Source organism: Spermophilus citellus, assembly GCF_964194105.1.
Source record: "Spermophilus citellus genome assembly, chromosome: 7".
NCBI classification, from domain to species: Eukaryota; Metazoa; Chordata; class Mammalia; order Rodentia; family Sciuridae; genus Spermophilus; species Spermophilus citellus.
In genome coordinates this window covers 112,501,510-112,517,227 of record NC_138188.1, presented here as the reverse complement: position 1 = coordinate 112,517,227, position 15,718 = coordinate 112,501,510, and the positions used below count along the sequence as shown (strand labels likewise).

At 47.6% G+C, this 15,718-nt stretch overlaps 2 protein-coding genes across 3 annotated transcripts in view; one reads left to right on the top strand and one right to left on the bottom strand.

The window, feature by feature from the left end:
• XXYLT1 (xyloside xylosyltransferase 1) overlaps positions 1-15,718 on the bottom strand; it is a 174,149-nt gene that overhangs the window by 83,416 nt on the left and 75,015 nt on the right. For both annotated transcript variants that reach the window (XM_081302840.1, XM_081302839.1), the window contains exon 3: positions 2,073-2,205. In XM_081302840.1, the coding sequence (XP_081158966.1) occupies positions 2,073-2,205 (133 nt within the window). The remainder of the gene's footprint in view (positions 1-2,072; positions 2,206-15,718) is intronic.
• On the top strand, positions 7,663-9,514 carry LOC308652725 (SUMO-conjugating enzyme UBC9-like; the record flags this gene model as incomplete). Its single annotated transcript, XM_081300751.1, has 2 exons — positions 7,663-7,697; positions 8,966-9,514. The coding sequence occupies 2 exons, from the start codon at positions 7,663-7,665 to the stop codon at positions 9,501-9,503; spliced, it is 573 nt and encodes a 190-aa protein (XP_081156877.1). The 3' UTR covers positions 9,504-9,514.

The window sequence follows — 15,718 nt, the reverse complement described above, 5'->3', positions numbered from 1 at the left end:
AGTTGATTTAAGTTGCACTGTTTCTAAAATCTAAAATAGAAATTCTGGCCAACATTATCTAAATTAAGTGTGATGAGGTTTCTAGGTGTTCTCTTGGATTACATGAGAAGATTCCCAACAGGAGCTCGCAGGCTTCCCTGCTCCATGGCACTTCAGTCAGCCCAGTCTAAACATGTCAGGGGACCGGGAGGAACTGAGCAAGCCCTGGGAGCTCATCTGCAGATAAGCAGCCTCTGGATACAGGGGAAGACAGGAGGGTCAGAAGGACTGAGACCACCAATGCCAGAGCTGGACAAGGGAGGTCCTGGAGCACATCTTTTCCTCTGCTCGGAGGGGGAACCCGGGCTCCTCAAGCAGTGGCAGAGCTGCAACTAGCACCTAGGACTTTATGTCTAATGCCCCTATCACCTCCCTACATGGAATCTAGAACCCCAACACAAGATACTACTTACCTGAAGGTAAATTAAGATGGCAGCAATTTGCCTAAACCCCATCCTTGACCCTCCACTGCAGAATAAGAGTCCCCTCCCCCCAGTGACTGTGGAGCACTTGGAAAAGGGTTATGTAAGGGAGAACAGCCCACAAGGCCCCAGGAATTATCAGCTCATTCAGAGGACTTGCAGGAATTTCCTGTTATGTGATTTGAGACTTGCAAATAGCCACCACCAAGTGAAGGCTGTCTCTCCTTCCTCTCCCTTTTTTTTTTTTTAATTTAGTTATTGGTTCTTTTTAGTATACATGAAAGCAGAATATACTTTGATTAATTATAAAAGCAAGGAATATATCTTATTCTAGTTAGGATCCCATTCTTAAGGATGTACCTGATGGTGGGATTCACTGTGTTGTTTTCATATATGTACATGGGAAAATTATGTCAGATTCATTCCACTGTCTCTCCTTCTCTTATCTCTCCTCCGGGGACACTGGAGCTTTGAGTCACTAGATGCCTGGGCCTGAAGCTCTCTAGTGACTGGGCCTCTCTCTAGGAACGATGTCCACAGGGAGCCGTCACTGGAGGCTACCCAGAGAACAAGTGGCCTGCAAGCCCAGGGGACAGAGGAATCCCAGCTCTTTCTGAGAAAACTTGGGCAGCTCTGGCGCTGGGTGAGGTGTCACTCTACCCGTTGGAGGATGAGTTAGCAACATGGAACCAAGGCCATGGGACTTAGTTTTCAACAATGCCTACTTCTGCTCTTCCTCCCTCCCACCCATAACTATAGTATATAAGCACTCACAATACACAAAAGGGTAGGTGCCACATGTACATACCTACCCTGGTGGACAAATAAAGCACAATCCCTCTTATCCTCCCCCAACCACCCTGGCTTTGGGGATCTCTCCTTGGTGTTCCTTATAATTTTGAGCACTCGTGTTATGCACCCCCAAAGCCTGCCACTTAGTTCTGGCTATCATCGCCCGTAGCCACCACTGGCTCATTTTGTTGCTATCTAGCATTCAACTAGATGAACACATTTTATTTAGCCATTATGTTGTCTAAAACATATAAGCTGTTTTTAGTTTGGGGCTATACAGAGAATATTCTTTAACACATCTGGCTCCCAGATGAGGAGTTTTTCTGTGACATGCACTTGACAACCAAATTCTGCCTCATGCAGAAGGCGCTTTCACCTAGGCCAGCTCATGCAATCAGTGTTCCCAGGAGATATTGCCTTTCCCTCCTCATAATGCCACCCATCAGCGCCCCCCCCCCCCCCGTCATGTATGAGAGGGGTCATGGCGATTCCAAGGCAAAGAAAGCCCAGTTGGTCACCAGAATGTAGGTTAAAACCTGACACCTCCTCTGCCAGCAAAGTTCAAGATTTTAAACTTCTGAGCTTAACCAGAACCAACAATTGAAACAACTGGGCTTTCCAGATGAAAAATGTCACAATGCCACCCAAAGTATCGGGTGGCATCTCAGCTTAGGGGCCAAACTGCCTGCCCAGGCTATCCTCAGGAAGTAGGAATGTGTTCCCAAGGCCACAAGTATGGGAAGAGTGCACACCGCAAACCCCATCTCTGTGGGTGGAAGAAGAGAGGACAGGGTGGGGAGGGGTCTCAGCACTACCTACCTGTACACTGGCTGCATCTCTCTGGCTATGCCAATGATGGCACCTGGTAGGAAATTGTCAAACTCTTCAAACAACTCCCGGATGTTGGTCTTGTACTTTAGATCGAGGTCCAGTTGAATGATCCGCTGTATCTCTGGAGGAAGAAGAAAAAAAGAAAGAAAATAAGGCCAGGTGTGGTGGTGCACACCTGTAAGTCCAGAAACTCAGGAGGCTGAGACAGGAGGATCACAAGTTTGAGGCCAGCCTCAGCAATTTAGTGAGATCTTATCTCAAAATAAAAAAGAGAGAGCTTAGGTTTAGCTCAGTGGTAGGGCTAAACACATGCTGTCCAGTGTTAAATTGCTCATTTCACTCTCAAGTCTCTGATCTGGATGATACACTATGTGGACACCCCACATAAAACTCAAAAGTGTTCAGTGCTTTCTCTTTGGAGCATGGGGTGTTAACACTCCACAAAAGAGAGAAAGAAAAGACATCATCAGCTTAGGCCCCTCACTAGTTCATTCTGCAAACCCAGATCTGTGTTGAGATGCTAAGCCACAGAGAAAGAGCTGGAATACCTTGGACACAGCCATGCTGTCGATCCACTGTCTACAAAACAAAAGAAGACAAAATTATTCAGTCTTGCAATTATCTGACACGTAGGAGCTGTTAACTTCCACAGTCTCCAGATATTTTGAGGGTGAGAAGAGGAGGGCAGCAGAGCTGATCCCAGGTAGAAGCACAGAGGCATGGCCAGTTCACTCTCTTGTCCTTCACCAGCCAAGCCTGATGGAGTTTGTGGCATTGGTGCCAGGAGGGGGCCAGACACTAAGCGGACAGGGGCCCTGGCCTCCAGGGCAGACGGGCAGGTGCCTGCAAGCAGAGAGGAGCTAAAGCTGAAGCATGGACTAGAAGGGCCATGCAGATTCCCTAGAGGGGTGCCTGATGCTGAACGATACAGGAGAGCAAGTACTTGTACCAAGGAAAAGGACTGGCCCTGGGTCAGAACACATGAGCTCAAGTTCCACTTTTGCTGCTGATTAAACCTGTGACCCTTGGAAGGCGGTTTTACTCTCTGAACCTCAGTTGCTTCATGTATTAAAATCGGGAGGGCAGTACTCATCTCATTGAGACAGGGAGGCTGGAGGATGAGGTTGGGTGTGAGAAATCTTACAGGCTCTAGGAATCCAGAGTCTGGACAGCAGGAGACTCACTAAGGCTTGAAGCAATCAAGGAAGACTTCCTGGAGGAGGACTTAGGCTGGGTCCTAAACATGGGAAAGAAGAGGTTAAGTGACACCCACACCCACTCTAGAACATCAGGGTTCGCCCTTTTGCTCCCTACCACCTTTTCTTGCTGGCCAGTCATAGCATTACGACTCTCTGAGGACAGGCTACCCTCTGAGGATTGGGACCACATCTTTGGCATCCTGGCCTCCATCCATTGTTCAGGGTTTGGTATTCAGCAAACATTCACATGTGTTTTTGGAATTCAATAGCCAGTCTCTAAATTAGTTCACACACACACACACACACACACACACACACACACACACCACAGCTTATAATTCAAGAAAAACTGATTCATTTGTTCCTTGTTCTATTTTCCTCTGTGACGCAGAATCAAAACCTTAGTTGACATTCTACGTGACTCTTTTAGAAAAGAAAAAAGAAAAACATTATAGCAGATGAGTATCCAGTTGCTCAGGCCAGAGGAAAGCAAGAGGCTGCTGGGCTGCTCTGGCCCTTGCACAAGAGGGCAGGGGAGGGGAGCCGGAGCCCGCCAGGCAGACAGATGTGGATCCTGCTGCCTGCACACTGCAGCCCCCATAGGAGAGGAGTGAAAGGGCTGTTTTCCTTCCTGGACCTAAAAACAACAACAAGAGCGACAACCAAGGAGTCAGGGGAGAGAGCCTGGGAGTCTGGAGGTCTGGAAGCCTGTGCACTGACTGCTGGCCTCAGAGACGCCGCCCTGAACAGGGGGAGGAGGAGAGACAAGCCTTGGCCAGAGTCTCGGGGCGCCTGCTGCCCTCTGAGGAGGCCCTGCACAAAGAGGGAAGGACCCCAGTGGTGACATGAGGAAAGGATGGGAAAGAATGGCCAGGAGTGAAAGCTGCAGTCACCAAGAAGTCATGGTAGACTGGTGGACCATCAAGGGTCAGCCATCTGGGGCTGGGGACACCCCGTGGCACACATATCTCCAGCCATTTATCTTCTTTCTTTGGGTCCATCCCATGTGCCAGGCTCCCACACCCAGGTTTCAGGCAGCTCTTACACATGGAAAAGCCGGGCCACAGAAAGTCCTAACGAGACAGGGACAGGAGAGTACACCCTCCCCGCAGAGAAATCCCATGGTCCCAGTTCCGCAGATAAGAAGGGTGAGGAATCAGGGCCTTGGGCCAGGAGATGGGGCAGCTTTGAGGATCACAGTGGCAGTTCTGCAGTGTTGACAGGGTTATGAGAGCTGGGGAACCTCAGCCTCCTGGCCCAGGGAGTGCTTCCAGCAACAGCCGCGATGGCCACCCAGAAGAATCCTTTTCTTAAGGAGTTTCTCGGGGGCCAGCATCGCCCCAGCAAAACAGCTTATTTCCTATAATTGCCCAATATATTAAGCAGAGTTATTCCTTTTCTGAGATGAAAAAACATTGGCCCAAGATCACACAAAAAATCCATGTTGGAGTGGGGCCACAGCTTCGGTCTGCTTGACTTGAAAGTCAGCACACTCCTTCCAGTGCATCCCAGTTCCCCTTCAGAGAGGTGCTAGGGAGGCACACTTTGGCTCTGCTACCCCACACAGGGGTCCATGGCTACCAGAAAGGGCCAGGGATGTTGAGAGACAAGAATAATTCTGGGCAGCAAACTGGTCAAGTGTGGGTTTTCAGGAAAGTACACAAGGACTTTATGGTAATGTTGCTGTACCTAAAGAAACCTCTGGTGGTAGGAGAAGACTCTGTCCACTTAATCCTAATGAAGTTCTTCATGGGAAGTCTCCCACACACCATGTGTACCCTTGGGCCTTTAAGACCACCTGAGTCCTATTTATTCTGCAAGCAGTAGCCTGAATGACTCCTTCCCTGGGTTGTCTGGGTTGGCCCTGGTCACATATTGTGACCTCTTCTTTGTGCCCCTGAATGGCTGCTGTCCCTAGCTGTTGCTCCCTCTGCACCTGCTCACCACTCTTGCACAGAGGAGGGGGACGTGCCAGGAGGGCAGAGCTAGAGACTTTAGATGCTTCCTAAAGAGACCCTGCTCCCTCATCTCGGCAGATTCCTGTCATGTCTTAATGAACCTCTCCATAATTCGAGCACTTTCCCTGCCCTGTGCACACTGGCTGGAAGCGAATCCTGAAAGGTCCCAAGCAGCCTCAGGACCCAGGACTCAGAGGTGCATTAACCATACTTACAGGTCCTCATTCCTAGAGCACCATCCAGGAGCCTCTGCAGCTGTCAGCACTGATTCGGGGGGTGCTTCACCCAATGAGGTAACTGACTAGGAAGGAAAACAGCCACAGCTGAACACAAAGAGACCCCTTCACCCTGATGTGAAAGGACAGGCCCAGGCAGGGGACAGAAATCGTTCCCTTTTATTCAGGGAGGCTGGAAGCCTCCCACAGAGCCTGTATTGTCACACAGGCATCTGTCCAGAAGGTATCCTTTTATGAAACTATGAAATAAGATGCCAAGTTCTAACTGTCGACTGCTGAGAGGAGGGCAATGCTTACCAGGAACATTGCAGTTCATTAGCATGAGACTGCTTAAAGGGATTTGTCCTCTGGTCTCTGGCCATGGTGAAGCCATCTCCATGAGGACTATACCTGGGCAGTTTTATTCATAATGATGAAGGTGCTCTGAGGTCAAATTAAGATTGCTGAAGGGAAGGGACAGTCATAGTGATGGCCCAGAGGAGATGCTGGTTGAAAGACAGCTGGTACAACGGCAGCAGGACCACTGAAATTTAAGGAATAAATGAATGTGATACTTGTTCCCAAAACCAGGTGGAAATGATATCTATCATGCACAGGGAAGAATGTCTGAGAAAGGCAGACAAGACATCTACAAAACTCAAAATAATGGCCAGCATCCAGGAAGGACATGGATGGACATGGATGTGTACAAACAGAATAATCAAGAATGACAGATCTGAACAGACAGCCTGGTAATAACTAAGGCAATCTACCCATTTTACAGGTGGGGAACTGAGGACCAAAGAAAAAGAGGGGCTTGTCAGGGGTCACACAATCAAGTTAAGAGGCAAAGCTGAGCTGAGAACTCAGGTCTCTGACTCCTCAGCTGATGCTCTTGTGCTTATTAGACTTCAGCCCATCCTTTCAACATGGGCCATAAACTCCTGGACAGCAGAAAACATAATATTGTGGCCCAAAGGTGCCCAGCCCAACCAGCTCATGAGGTATCCACATTATCAGCCCACACAAATGTCAACCTGAAGATAAATAAGGAGTGTAAAAGAAAAGAAGTGAGACGACCACACGGCTCACATCTCACAGCCAGTTCTCTGGAAAGAGAATGTTGTTCTCTCCCATTCAACTTCAGGCAGAGATGCTAAGAAATGAACCAATCTTTACGCTCCTCTAAGAACATACCTTGAGTTGTGTTAAACTCAAAGGAAGACAGGAGCCAGATCCGACACTGCAGATACTGAGTGGCCCCAGGAGTCACAGGCTCAGTGCCTGGCGAGAGATCCTCAGCCGCCAAGAAAAAGATGCTTGTCATCCACCTCCTGGTTCCCTGTTTTAGTCAGACCTGTTTGTTTCTGGAAAAGTGTTTGCTGCAACGTCCAGTTAGTTACACCTTCTAACCAGCCCCTCATGGTTAGAAATTTTCTTATACATTTGCTTAAATCATATCAATAAGAGTGAAGCATCAACACATGCCAGAGGGAAGCTTTCCACGTGCAGGGTCAGTGCTGCGTGGGCCCCTGGCATCATTGGAGGTGCACACTTGTGCTGAGCATTCTCCTTGGGTGAACTCTGCTGCCTACCACTGGCTGCCTGCCCTGGACAGGACAGAACCACATGAGCTCCCCAGATGACAGTCTGGCAACCCACTGAAGTATGCCACCTGAAAGGGGGAAAAGGATCCAGGGCTCTCTGGTCTGACACATAATTCCACTTGTGCTTCAGCTCCAAGGGACAGAGTAGAAAATGTGGTCCCCACAATAAGGTGGAGGAGGGAAGAATTCACTGGATTAGACAAAGGGGAATAAAGAGAATGGAGTGGGGATGGGAGTAGGAAAGACAGTGGAACGAACCAGACATAATTTCCCCATGTTCATATATGATACACAATCAGCATAACTCCACATCATGCACAACCACAAGAACGGGAAGTTATACTCCATGTATGTATGATATGACAAAATACCCTCTACTGTCATGTATGACTAAAAAGAATCAATAAGAAAATGCTGTCCTTTCTTCACAAGGGGATGTGTCTGAGGCCCTGTAACGCCAGGCCCTGCTGGGGGGGCACTGACCTGCAGAAGGCCACGTTCATGGCATTCATAAAAGCAGGGAAGAGTCCCAATCCACATTCCTGTCCAGAAACAGGCTGGGACAACTCATCAGCTTCCAATTAAATCAGCCACAAGGCATGTCATCTGACCACGCGTGGAACTTCAGCCCGGGGTGAGTAATCAATGACACCGGAATACGAGCAGCACAAGGGAAAAAACCCCAAAGAAAAAAGACGCCTTTCCTTTCCCTCTCCTCTCTCCCCAGAAACAATCCCTGGCAGACACGTCGTCTTAACACACACAGAACAACATGTTCAGAAAAGGAAGAAGAGCGAGTGGGACGGCCACCCTGGGAAACAGGCAGGTTCCCCAGGCAGGCAGCTTGTTCCCTTTCTACCTTGAAACCGCTTCAGAGCTTCCCAGGGATAACTACATAACCCTTCAGAGGGTTTTCACTGGAGAACAGCAGCCCAAGCTTCCATGGGCAGGGAAAGGATTTGAGAAGAAGGGGGAACGATGACAACACTGAGCTATGTGACTCTGGCGTCCTGATAGAGCAGACCTGGAAGCAGCTGCCGGGAGAGGGGGCCTGTTTTCTCAGTGTCCACTTTGAAATACTGCAGCCATTTGCCACCTGCTTTATCGTACTCTGGAGCTTTTTAATTGCTGTTTGGCAACACCTCTGGCCTGCAGGAGCCAAAGGGCAAGTGGATGAGGCGGAGACTTCCCCTGAGAGGCTCATGACCCGAGAGAGGCTGTTTTGAGAACCACAGTCCCTGTGTGCCCCACCAGCTACAGCAGGACGGCCCCACCCCTCAAGGGGCTCCAAGCACATGACGGATGGATGGCCTGCCGCTGTGATCACAGGCTGGGCTGTGTCTGCAAGGGGATCTGTGCTTAGAATTGGCTGTGGTGGTTCTCACATCCAACAGGAAACTTGGGTGATTTCCCAACTGGCCCTGGCCCTGGCCCTGGCGCTCAAAGTACCCTTCTCTATTCACTCGCAATGGAAGGCCCAGCTGCAGGGCAGCTGGGGAACTATGGGAAGAGCGGCTCTGAAGGAACACAGCAAGAGACACCAAGAGTCCAAGGCTGTGGACACAGATTCCTGGGGCTCCTCCAGCCTGGTCAGAAAAGCACTTCCTCTCCAGGAGCAGGAAGAGGGTGTCTGTATGCCAGGGCTCTGCTGAGGGCTCCTTGTTTACTGACTCAGCTAATGAGTCTCCCCTGCACTTATGCTAGGGAATATGAGTACCTCCTACTTCCAAAGGAGAAACCTGGGGCTCAGAGAGGTTTGGCAACTTATCTAAGAAGGTCCAATAAGAAATCAATCATAAAAGTGCCTCACTCAACTGTTTGACCCATCACATACAAATTTTTGAGAAAAGTCCTCAGACATGTCTGAAGCTCCCTATTTAAATCCCATTATCTGAGACAAAGGGAACACCACAGCCTCTGCCCCTGCACTGTGCCAGGCCGTGGCCACCCAGGGACTTTGAACAAGTCGAGGGTCGCCCTCAGCAGACTTGCCCAGGAGAGAAAAGCTTGGAGGAAGGACTATCCCTTTGGCTTTGTGGCTGTCCCAACTAAGAACCCAGATGGCACGAGGAACCTGATGAACTGGGAATGTGCCATCCCAGGAAAGAAGGGGACTCCGTGGGAAGGGGGCTTGTTCAAGCTGCGGATGCTCTTCAAAGATGACTATCCATCCTCACCACCGAAATGTAAATCTGAGCTATTGCTATTTCACCCGAATGTGTACTCTTCTGGTACAGTTTATCTGTCCATCCTGGAGGAGGACAAGGACTGCAGGACAGCCATCAGGATGAAGCAGATCTTATTAGGAATACAAGAACTTCTAAGTGAATTAAATATCCAAGACCCTGCTCAAGCAGAAGCCTACATGATTTACTGCCAAAACAGAGTGGAATATGAGAAAAGGGTTCAAGCACAAGCCAAGAAGTTTGCACCCTCATAGACAGCGACCCTGTGGCATCACAAAAGGAAGGGATTGGTTTGGCAAGAACACCTTTTGCAAATCTCAAGTCGCTTGTGCAGTTATCGGTTCCCTGGGAGGATTGGGCGGGCACCATCTTCCATTTCCGCCACTGGCATGCAGTTCTCAATTTGCTAAATTGCCTCAGTTTTTCATACAGGGTCTCTTCCTTCAGTCTTTTGTATTTTTTGATTATTATGTAAAACTTGCTTTTATTTTAATATTGATGTCAGTATTTCAACTGCTGTAAAATTATAAACTTTTATACTTGGGTAAGCCCCTAGGAGCTAGTTCCTTTGCTTGGATGCAGGTATGCTTCACCGTTCAGAGCTGTCCTAGCTTCCAGCGAGCTGTGTGGAAGTCCCTGTCCCTCCCTCCCACACCCTTCTCTCAGAACCTGGCTGTTGCTAATGCGCCTCTGATCCAAAGTCAGCAGCATCTTGACCTGCACCCCTTCCTTTGTGTTTACATGGCGTTTGTCTGTGTTGCTGTTTAGAGTAAATAAGCTGTTTATATATTTTTTTAATCCCATTTTTTTAAAAACAAGAAAAGCTTCTGCATCAAAGGTGGAAATAGCAGAAAACTTCATGTCATCAATATGCATTAACTGAGACTTCTATGGACAGAGAAGGGTTCCCCATTCCCACCATCACCTCTCCCAAGACCCTCATTCTCAAGGATTTTGAAGACTACTGGGATTCCCCTTCATTGAACAGAAGCCAAAACCAAACTTCCGGAAAAGAAAGCGTAATGCCACAAATGTAAGCTGAAAGGAAATCTTTAATGTCAACTGTCAACATGTATAAATATATCACACTCGCAGAATCATCCAAATGCAATTCGAGGTTAGAATTATTATTTCTACTTGCCAAATGAGAAAACAGAGAAATTAAGTGTGGTAATCAAGGACACAGCTGGTAAGCAGAACACATACTCAAAGTACCAAAGCCCTGTGCTTGCTCTTCACCCCATGCTCTCCTGCCTTCCGGGTCCCTGGACGCCAGGATCGAGCCAACAGTCAGCTCTACAGGCTCCACTCAGCCCGGAAGTCCCTGCCTCCAGTGTGCTAATCTATGTTTTCCACATTAGCAGCTGGCCCACACCTCTGAGGGAGGGGGAATGCAAAAGGAAATGAAGCTCATAAGAATGATTTATGCAACCTGTTAGCAGTTCTGGTAAGAGGTTTGGGGCCAGGAGGTTGATATTAATGACCACAGGCAGTTTTATGTATTAGCTATACAACAAAATCTTTTTTGCAGCCCTGCTCACCTCCTCTCAGAATAAATCATGGAAACTGTCAGCGATAGCTCAGCCATACTGTTGTTGCTAACTCTCAGCTCCTGTTTTGTGGATAAAACAAATTATTATGAAAAGATGTAATTTTTGCTGAGGAGTAAGGTGGGTCTCCTTTGTCAGTCTTGGCAACTTCAGTGACTAGGTGCTATCATCTGCTTTAGGATATGATGGAACTCATTTATTATTTTGATCTTGGCTGGAAAACAAGGGATATATACATACAACACGTAACATCCAGTGTAAATTTTCCTCTCCACTTCTATTGACCAAGTGAAATTACAGCTTATACACCTATTTATGAAGTTCAATTGTGCAAGGGAAGTGGGATTTTACATCTGAAAATCTTCCATTTCTATGCTATAGATGTCCATGGTCCCTGGTGGCCTTTCCACATGTCTCTCTGGTATCTGCCAGAGACTTTTTTCTTTTTGTCTCCCAAACCTGGAGTTCCCCTTCCTGTTGGAACAGTTAGCCTGAGGTAGGCTGTTAGTCTTCAGGAGCCAGCTTTCTTTCAGACTTCTGGAGATGGAAGCCATAGAACCCAATCTTCTTTAGGCGGAATTAACAGATATTCTCTAAAGATGATTATACCACTGACCTGCCCAAACTGTAAGGGGTCAAATTCCCAACTCCCCATTTGAGGTTCTCTCTGGAGTCATGGGACTCCCATTTCTAACCTCCTGGGCCTGCTCTCTTTCCATTCTAAACACTCCCTCCCCAACACTGGCCCACCTACATTATGGATTTGTATGAAATTAGGAAAGCTAGCAAAGGTTTCCTCCTTGTGCTCACAGGTCCTCATGCACACTGGTCAGTGTGCACTCCCAGCTCAGGAAATGAGTGTCAGCTCATTTGATCCTTAAAACAACCCCAGGGACAGAAGTATCCATGTGTATTGGGTTCAGCTGCATTTAACAGAACAACATGTAAAGTAACAACGGTTTGAACACACGTAAGACTGTGGCTAAGTCATTCAGGGAAAGTCTGGCTGCTCCACAGGTATCAAGGGTCCAGGCTCCTTCTGCCTTCCCTTTCGGCTGTCCTAGATCCAATTTCCATCCTTTAGGTCACCTCATGGGACTCCTGTAGACTTGGCTGAATTCTAGGGAACAGAAAGGAGGAAGGTGGAAGGACACCTCCGTCTGCTCCCTGCAATGAGGCAGGCCCTGTAAGCCGCCTTTCTGCAACTCTTCTGTCGCAGTCTGGCTGGGCACAAAATCACAAGCCACTCAAACAGGAACAAATTTTATTTTTTAAACTCCCGCCAATGCCCTGTATGCTCCCGGGAAATATGCCGACCCACACCCATGGCGTTCTCCTGGGCCACACTACTCCAACAGGAAATCCCTCCTCCGGAATTCCCTCCTACCACACTTCCCCAACCAACGGGAACTCTCCAGGAATCCCGCCTGAGGTGACAGCAGGGGTCCAATATCCATTTGAATGCAGATCTTAACATAATCATATCATCTCAATGGCTTGCTGGCATCACCTTTCAACCAAAAATGCCATGCATCATTACTACTTGGCTATGGCTCTTAGCACTTCAACACATCTTCTTGTATCTGGCTGCACAAAATTCAGTCACATGGTCATACCTAGCTGCAAGGGAAACTGTGAAGGACATTTTATGGCATAAAGCTGCCCCCAAATAAATGGGACTCACTGATAAATAAAAAAGGAGAAAGTTGACACAGAGCAGCAACTGCGGCTCCCCACTTCACGGATAAAGCAACAGAAGTCCAAAGAGATCCCATGGTCAATAATGGCAGAATAGGAACAAAGTCTGTGCTATCCAACCTACACCCAGATCCCTGTACCTTTTTCAAAGTCCCCTTGCAGTGGTGGAGCTGGACTCCTTCTGGTTTAGTCTCCCTGGGGACCTCCATTCAGCTCTTCCCATGCCAAGGTGGCCCACCAGTGAGACCCAGACCTGCCAGCCTCAGTCTCTCACCCCACAGGGCTCCTTTCCTCCCTCACTGCCTCATGCTTCTTACCCTGCCTTGCTCCCTGCATGGTGTTTCATGGGCTCTAGGCATGGTCATTTGTAAGAGGGTCCAAGTCAGAGAGGGCCAGATCCCAGTGAACTGGGCAGACCCTCAGTAGTATCACAACCCCCAAACTGTTTCTGCAATGCCCACAGGAGTTCTGTGAGCAGGATGCCTTGTTTGGGGACATCCACTCAAAGATGGCTGCTATCTCCTGAAACTGTTCTGATGGCAGACCCTATTCCATGCTGACACTGAAAACACATTTCCTGCAGCTGCCTGGTTGTGTGCATGGAAGCTCATCTGTAGACCTCTAACTACAAATACCTCAGCAAGTACTCACAGCTGCCTTTCAATGTTCTAGCACCTTGGCGACCTCTTTTACATCTCCAATATTTCTGTATTTTGGCAGCAGTTCTTCTTGGTGTAAACTATGAATTTGCCATTTTATTTTAGTATTGAGCTGCCTGTTCCTTCCACCCAGCAGACACATCCTCCTCCAAAGTGTCTTGCAGTCCACCACAACCTTCACACTCAAGGTTAAGGTCTCTTCTGCCTCCTCCAGCTGAGAACAGTTGCAGGACCTATAGGCAAGAGAGTGGTGTGTAGCACTGACATCCTTCCAGTGACGAGAGCTGCCTTCTGGCAGTCCCTAACCACTGTCAAGGACTGGGACCACATGGCAGCAGCAGAAAAGTGGGGCTCCACACCATTCCTGCTGCTCAAAAACCCACATCAGCAACTTTCAAGGAGAAAACCCAGAGTTTCCACTTTATGAACCTGAACATGCCTCTCTGCACCTCAAATGCAAAGAACTACCCATTCACAGATCTTTTGCAGCAAGAGGAAAAATACAGTGGTCATCTATTCAGTGGCAATACCTATCCCTGTGAGATGGTTTGCAAACTGACTAGTCAGGGGACAAAGAGTTCTTCAGGTTTCCATGTCTTTTGCCAAAATGTCATGCTATAATATTAATTTTAATGTGAATTTTCAAAAAAGGATGAAGTAATTACCATTATTGATAAAATGATGAAGTACCTCAATGCCAGGCATTATGCTTTTACATCTTACCTCAAATAATCTTCTCAGGTAGGGTTTAATGTCCCTATTTCACAGTTTCCTCTCCGGGAGATACACCAACACTTCACTGCTAGCCTCCCTGTCTACTGAGGCCCAAGCAGCCCCTCCTGTTAGGAGTCTGAAGAGAACAACACAAGGATTGAGGAAATCAAGGACCTGGCCCCTGTGCTGGGTTCCCAGTCTCTCATCTTCACTCAACACATGAGTTGCTTTCCTACGAAGTATGCTCCCCATTCATTTCCACCAAGAAGCCCCCTTCCAGCTTTTCCCCATAACAGTTCACAACTGAAAAGATTCTGTCTACCAGATTGCATTTGAGCACTAGTTAATTCGTTTCCTTATTTTAATTAAACTTTTAAAGTTTATTTAGTTTTTCTTTTATTTTAATCAAATAAAGCTTACTTGCTTTGATTTTAATTAAAGACTTAAAAGTATAATGTCAAAGTGACAAAATTGCAGCTGAAAACCAAAGGGGAAAAAAGTCTGGTGCAGTGGCACATGCCTGTCATCCCAGCAACTCGTGAGGCTGAGACAGGATGACTGCAAGCTTAGTGAGCTAAGTTGCTAAAGCTGGCCTTGAACTTGCAGTCTCAAAATAAAACTTTAAAAGAAAAGGCTGGGGATGTAGCTCAGAGGTAGAATCCCCCTGGATTTAATCCCCAGAAGAGAGAAAGTAACCAAGCTTTTAATTCCTAAGTATTTTAGCATGCACTTCCTAAGAAATGAGGACACTTCCTTCCGTGACAGTAGCACAACACCAAAACTGATGCACATCAGTATCTCATCACTAGTCCTATTCAAATTTTGCCAGTTGTCCAAAAACAAAAACAAAATTTCTGGTCCAGGATTGCAAATAGTTGTCACATCTCAATAAGTCCCCAATCTTTCCTAGTGTTCTGCCAACTGGGACAACTTAAGGAATTAGGGCCAATTACTAAGTAAAAGGTTCCTTGATTTGGGTTCACCTAAAGTGTCCTTATGACTGGGTCTGGGTCAGGCATCTATCAGGAAACTACAGAAGCTGTTGTGTTTAGATGTGAGATGTCCCCCCAAAGTCCTATGATCACGCAGGTTCAGAAGTGAAATGACTGAATTGTGGGAGCTTGATATAATGAGACCATCCTGGTTTGAATGGACTGGCTGCTGGTAACTGTGAGGAGGTGAGGCATGGCTAGAGGAGGTGGGTCCCTGGGGGCTGCCCTGAAAGGGTACATCTGCCCTATGGTGCACATACATCTCTCCCCATCCACCCGCCTCTCTTTCTCTCTCTCCTTCTCTACTTCCTCGGACCCAGAGCAAATAAGTTGTGGACTGAGACCTCTGAAACCATGAGTCCCAAAATAAACCTTTCCTCCTTTAAGCTGTTCTTGATGGGTGTTTTGGTCACAGAGACACAAAGGTGACAGAGACGCAAAGGCGACAGACACAGGAGCCATGCAGTGTTCTCTGTACCCTACCTTACTTCTCAGGAGGCACACCCTGTCAGTGTGCCACAACACTGGGGATGTTAGTGTTGATTCCTGTTACTATTTTTCTCTTTGTAACAACAGTATTTTGTGGGCAAATGCTTTGAGACTATGACAATAGCCTATTCCTCAACAAAGTTACCTGCTTCCTTGATGTCCATTGATGATTCTTGTCAAAATAAAATATTACTAGGATAGTTGCCTATTGGTGACTTTCTGATGCTTTTGTTCCTACCAAAGTTTATGAGCTGGCATCCTACTGTAAAGCAAAGCTTTCGGGGATCCTCCCTTATGGTGGGCTGCACCAAGCAAAAGATTCCCTGACTGGGAGGTTCTGGTGCTGCCTGAAGGGGAATTGGGCAAG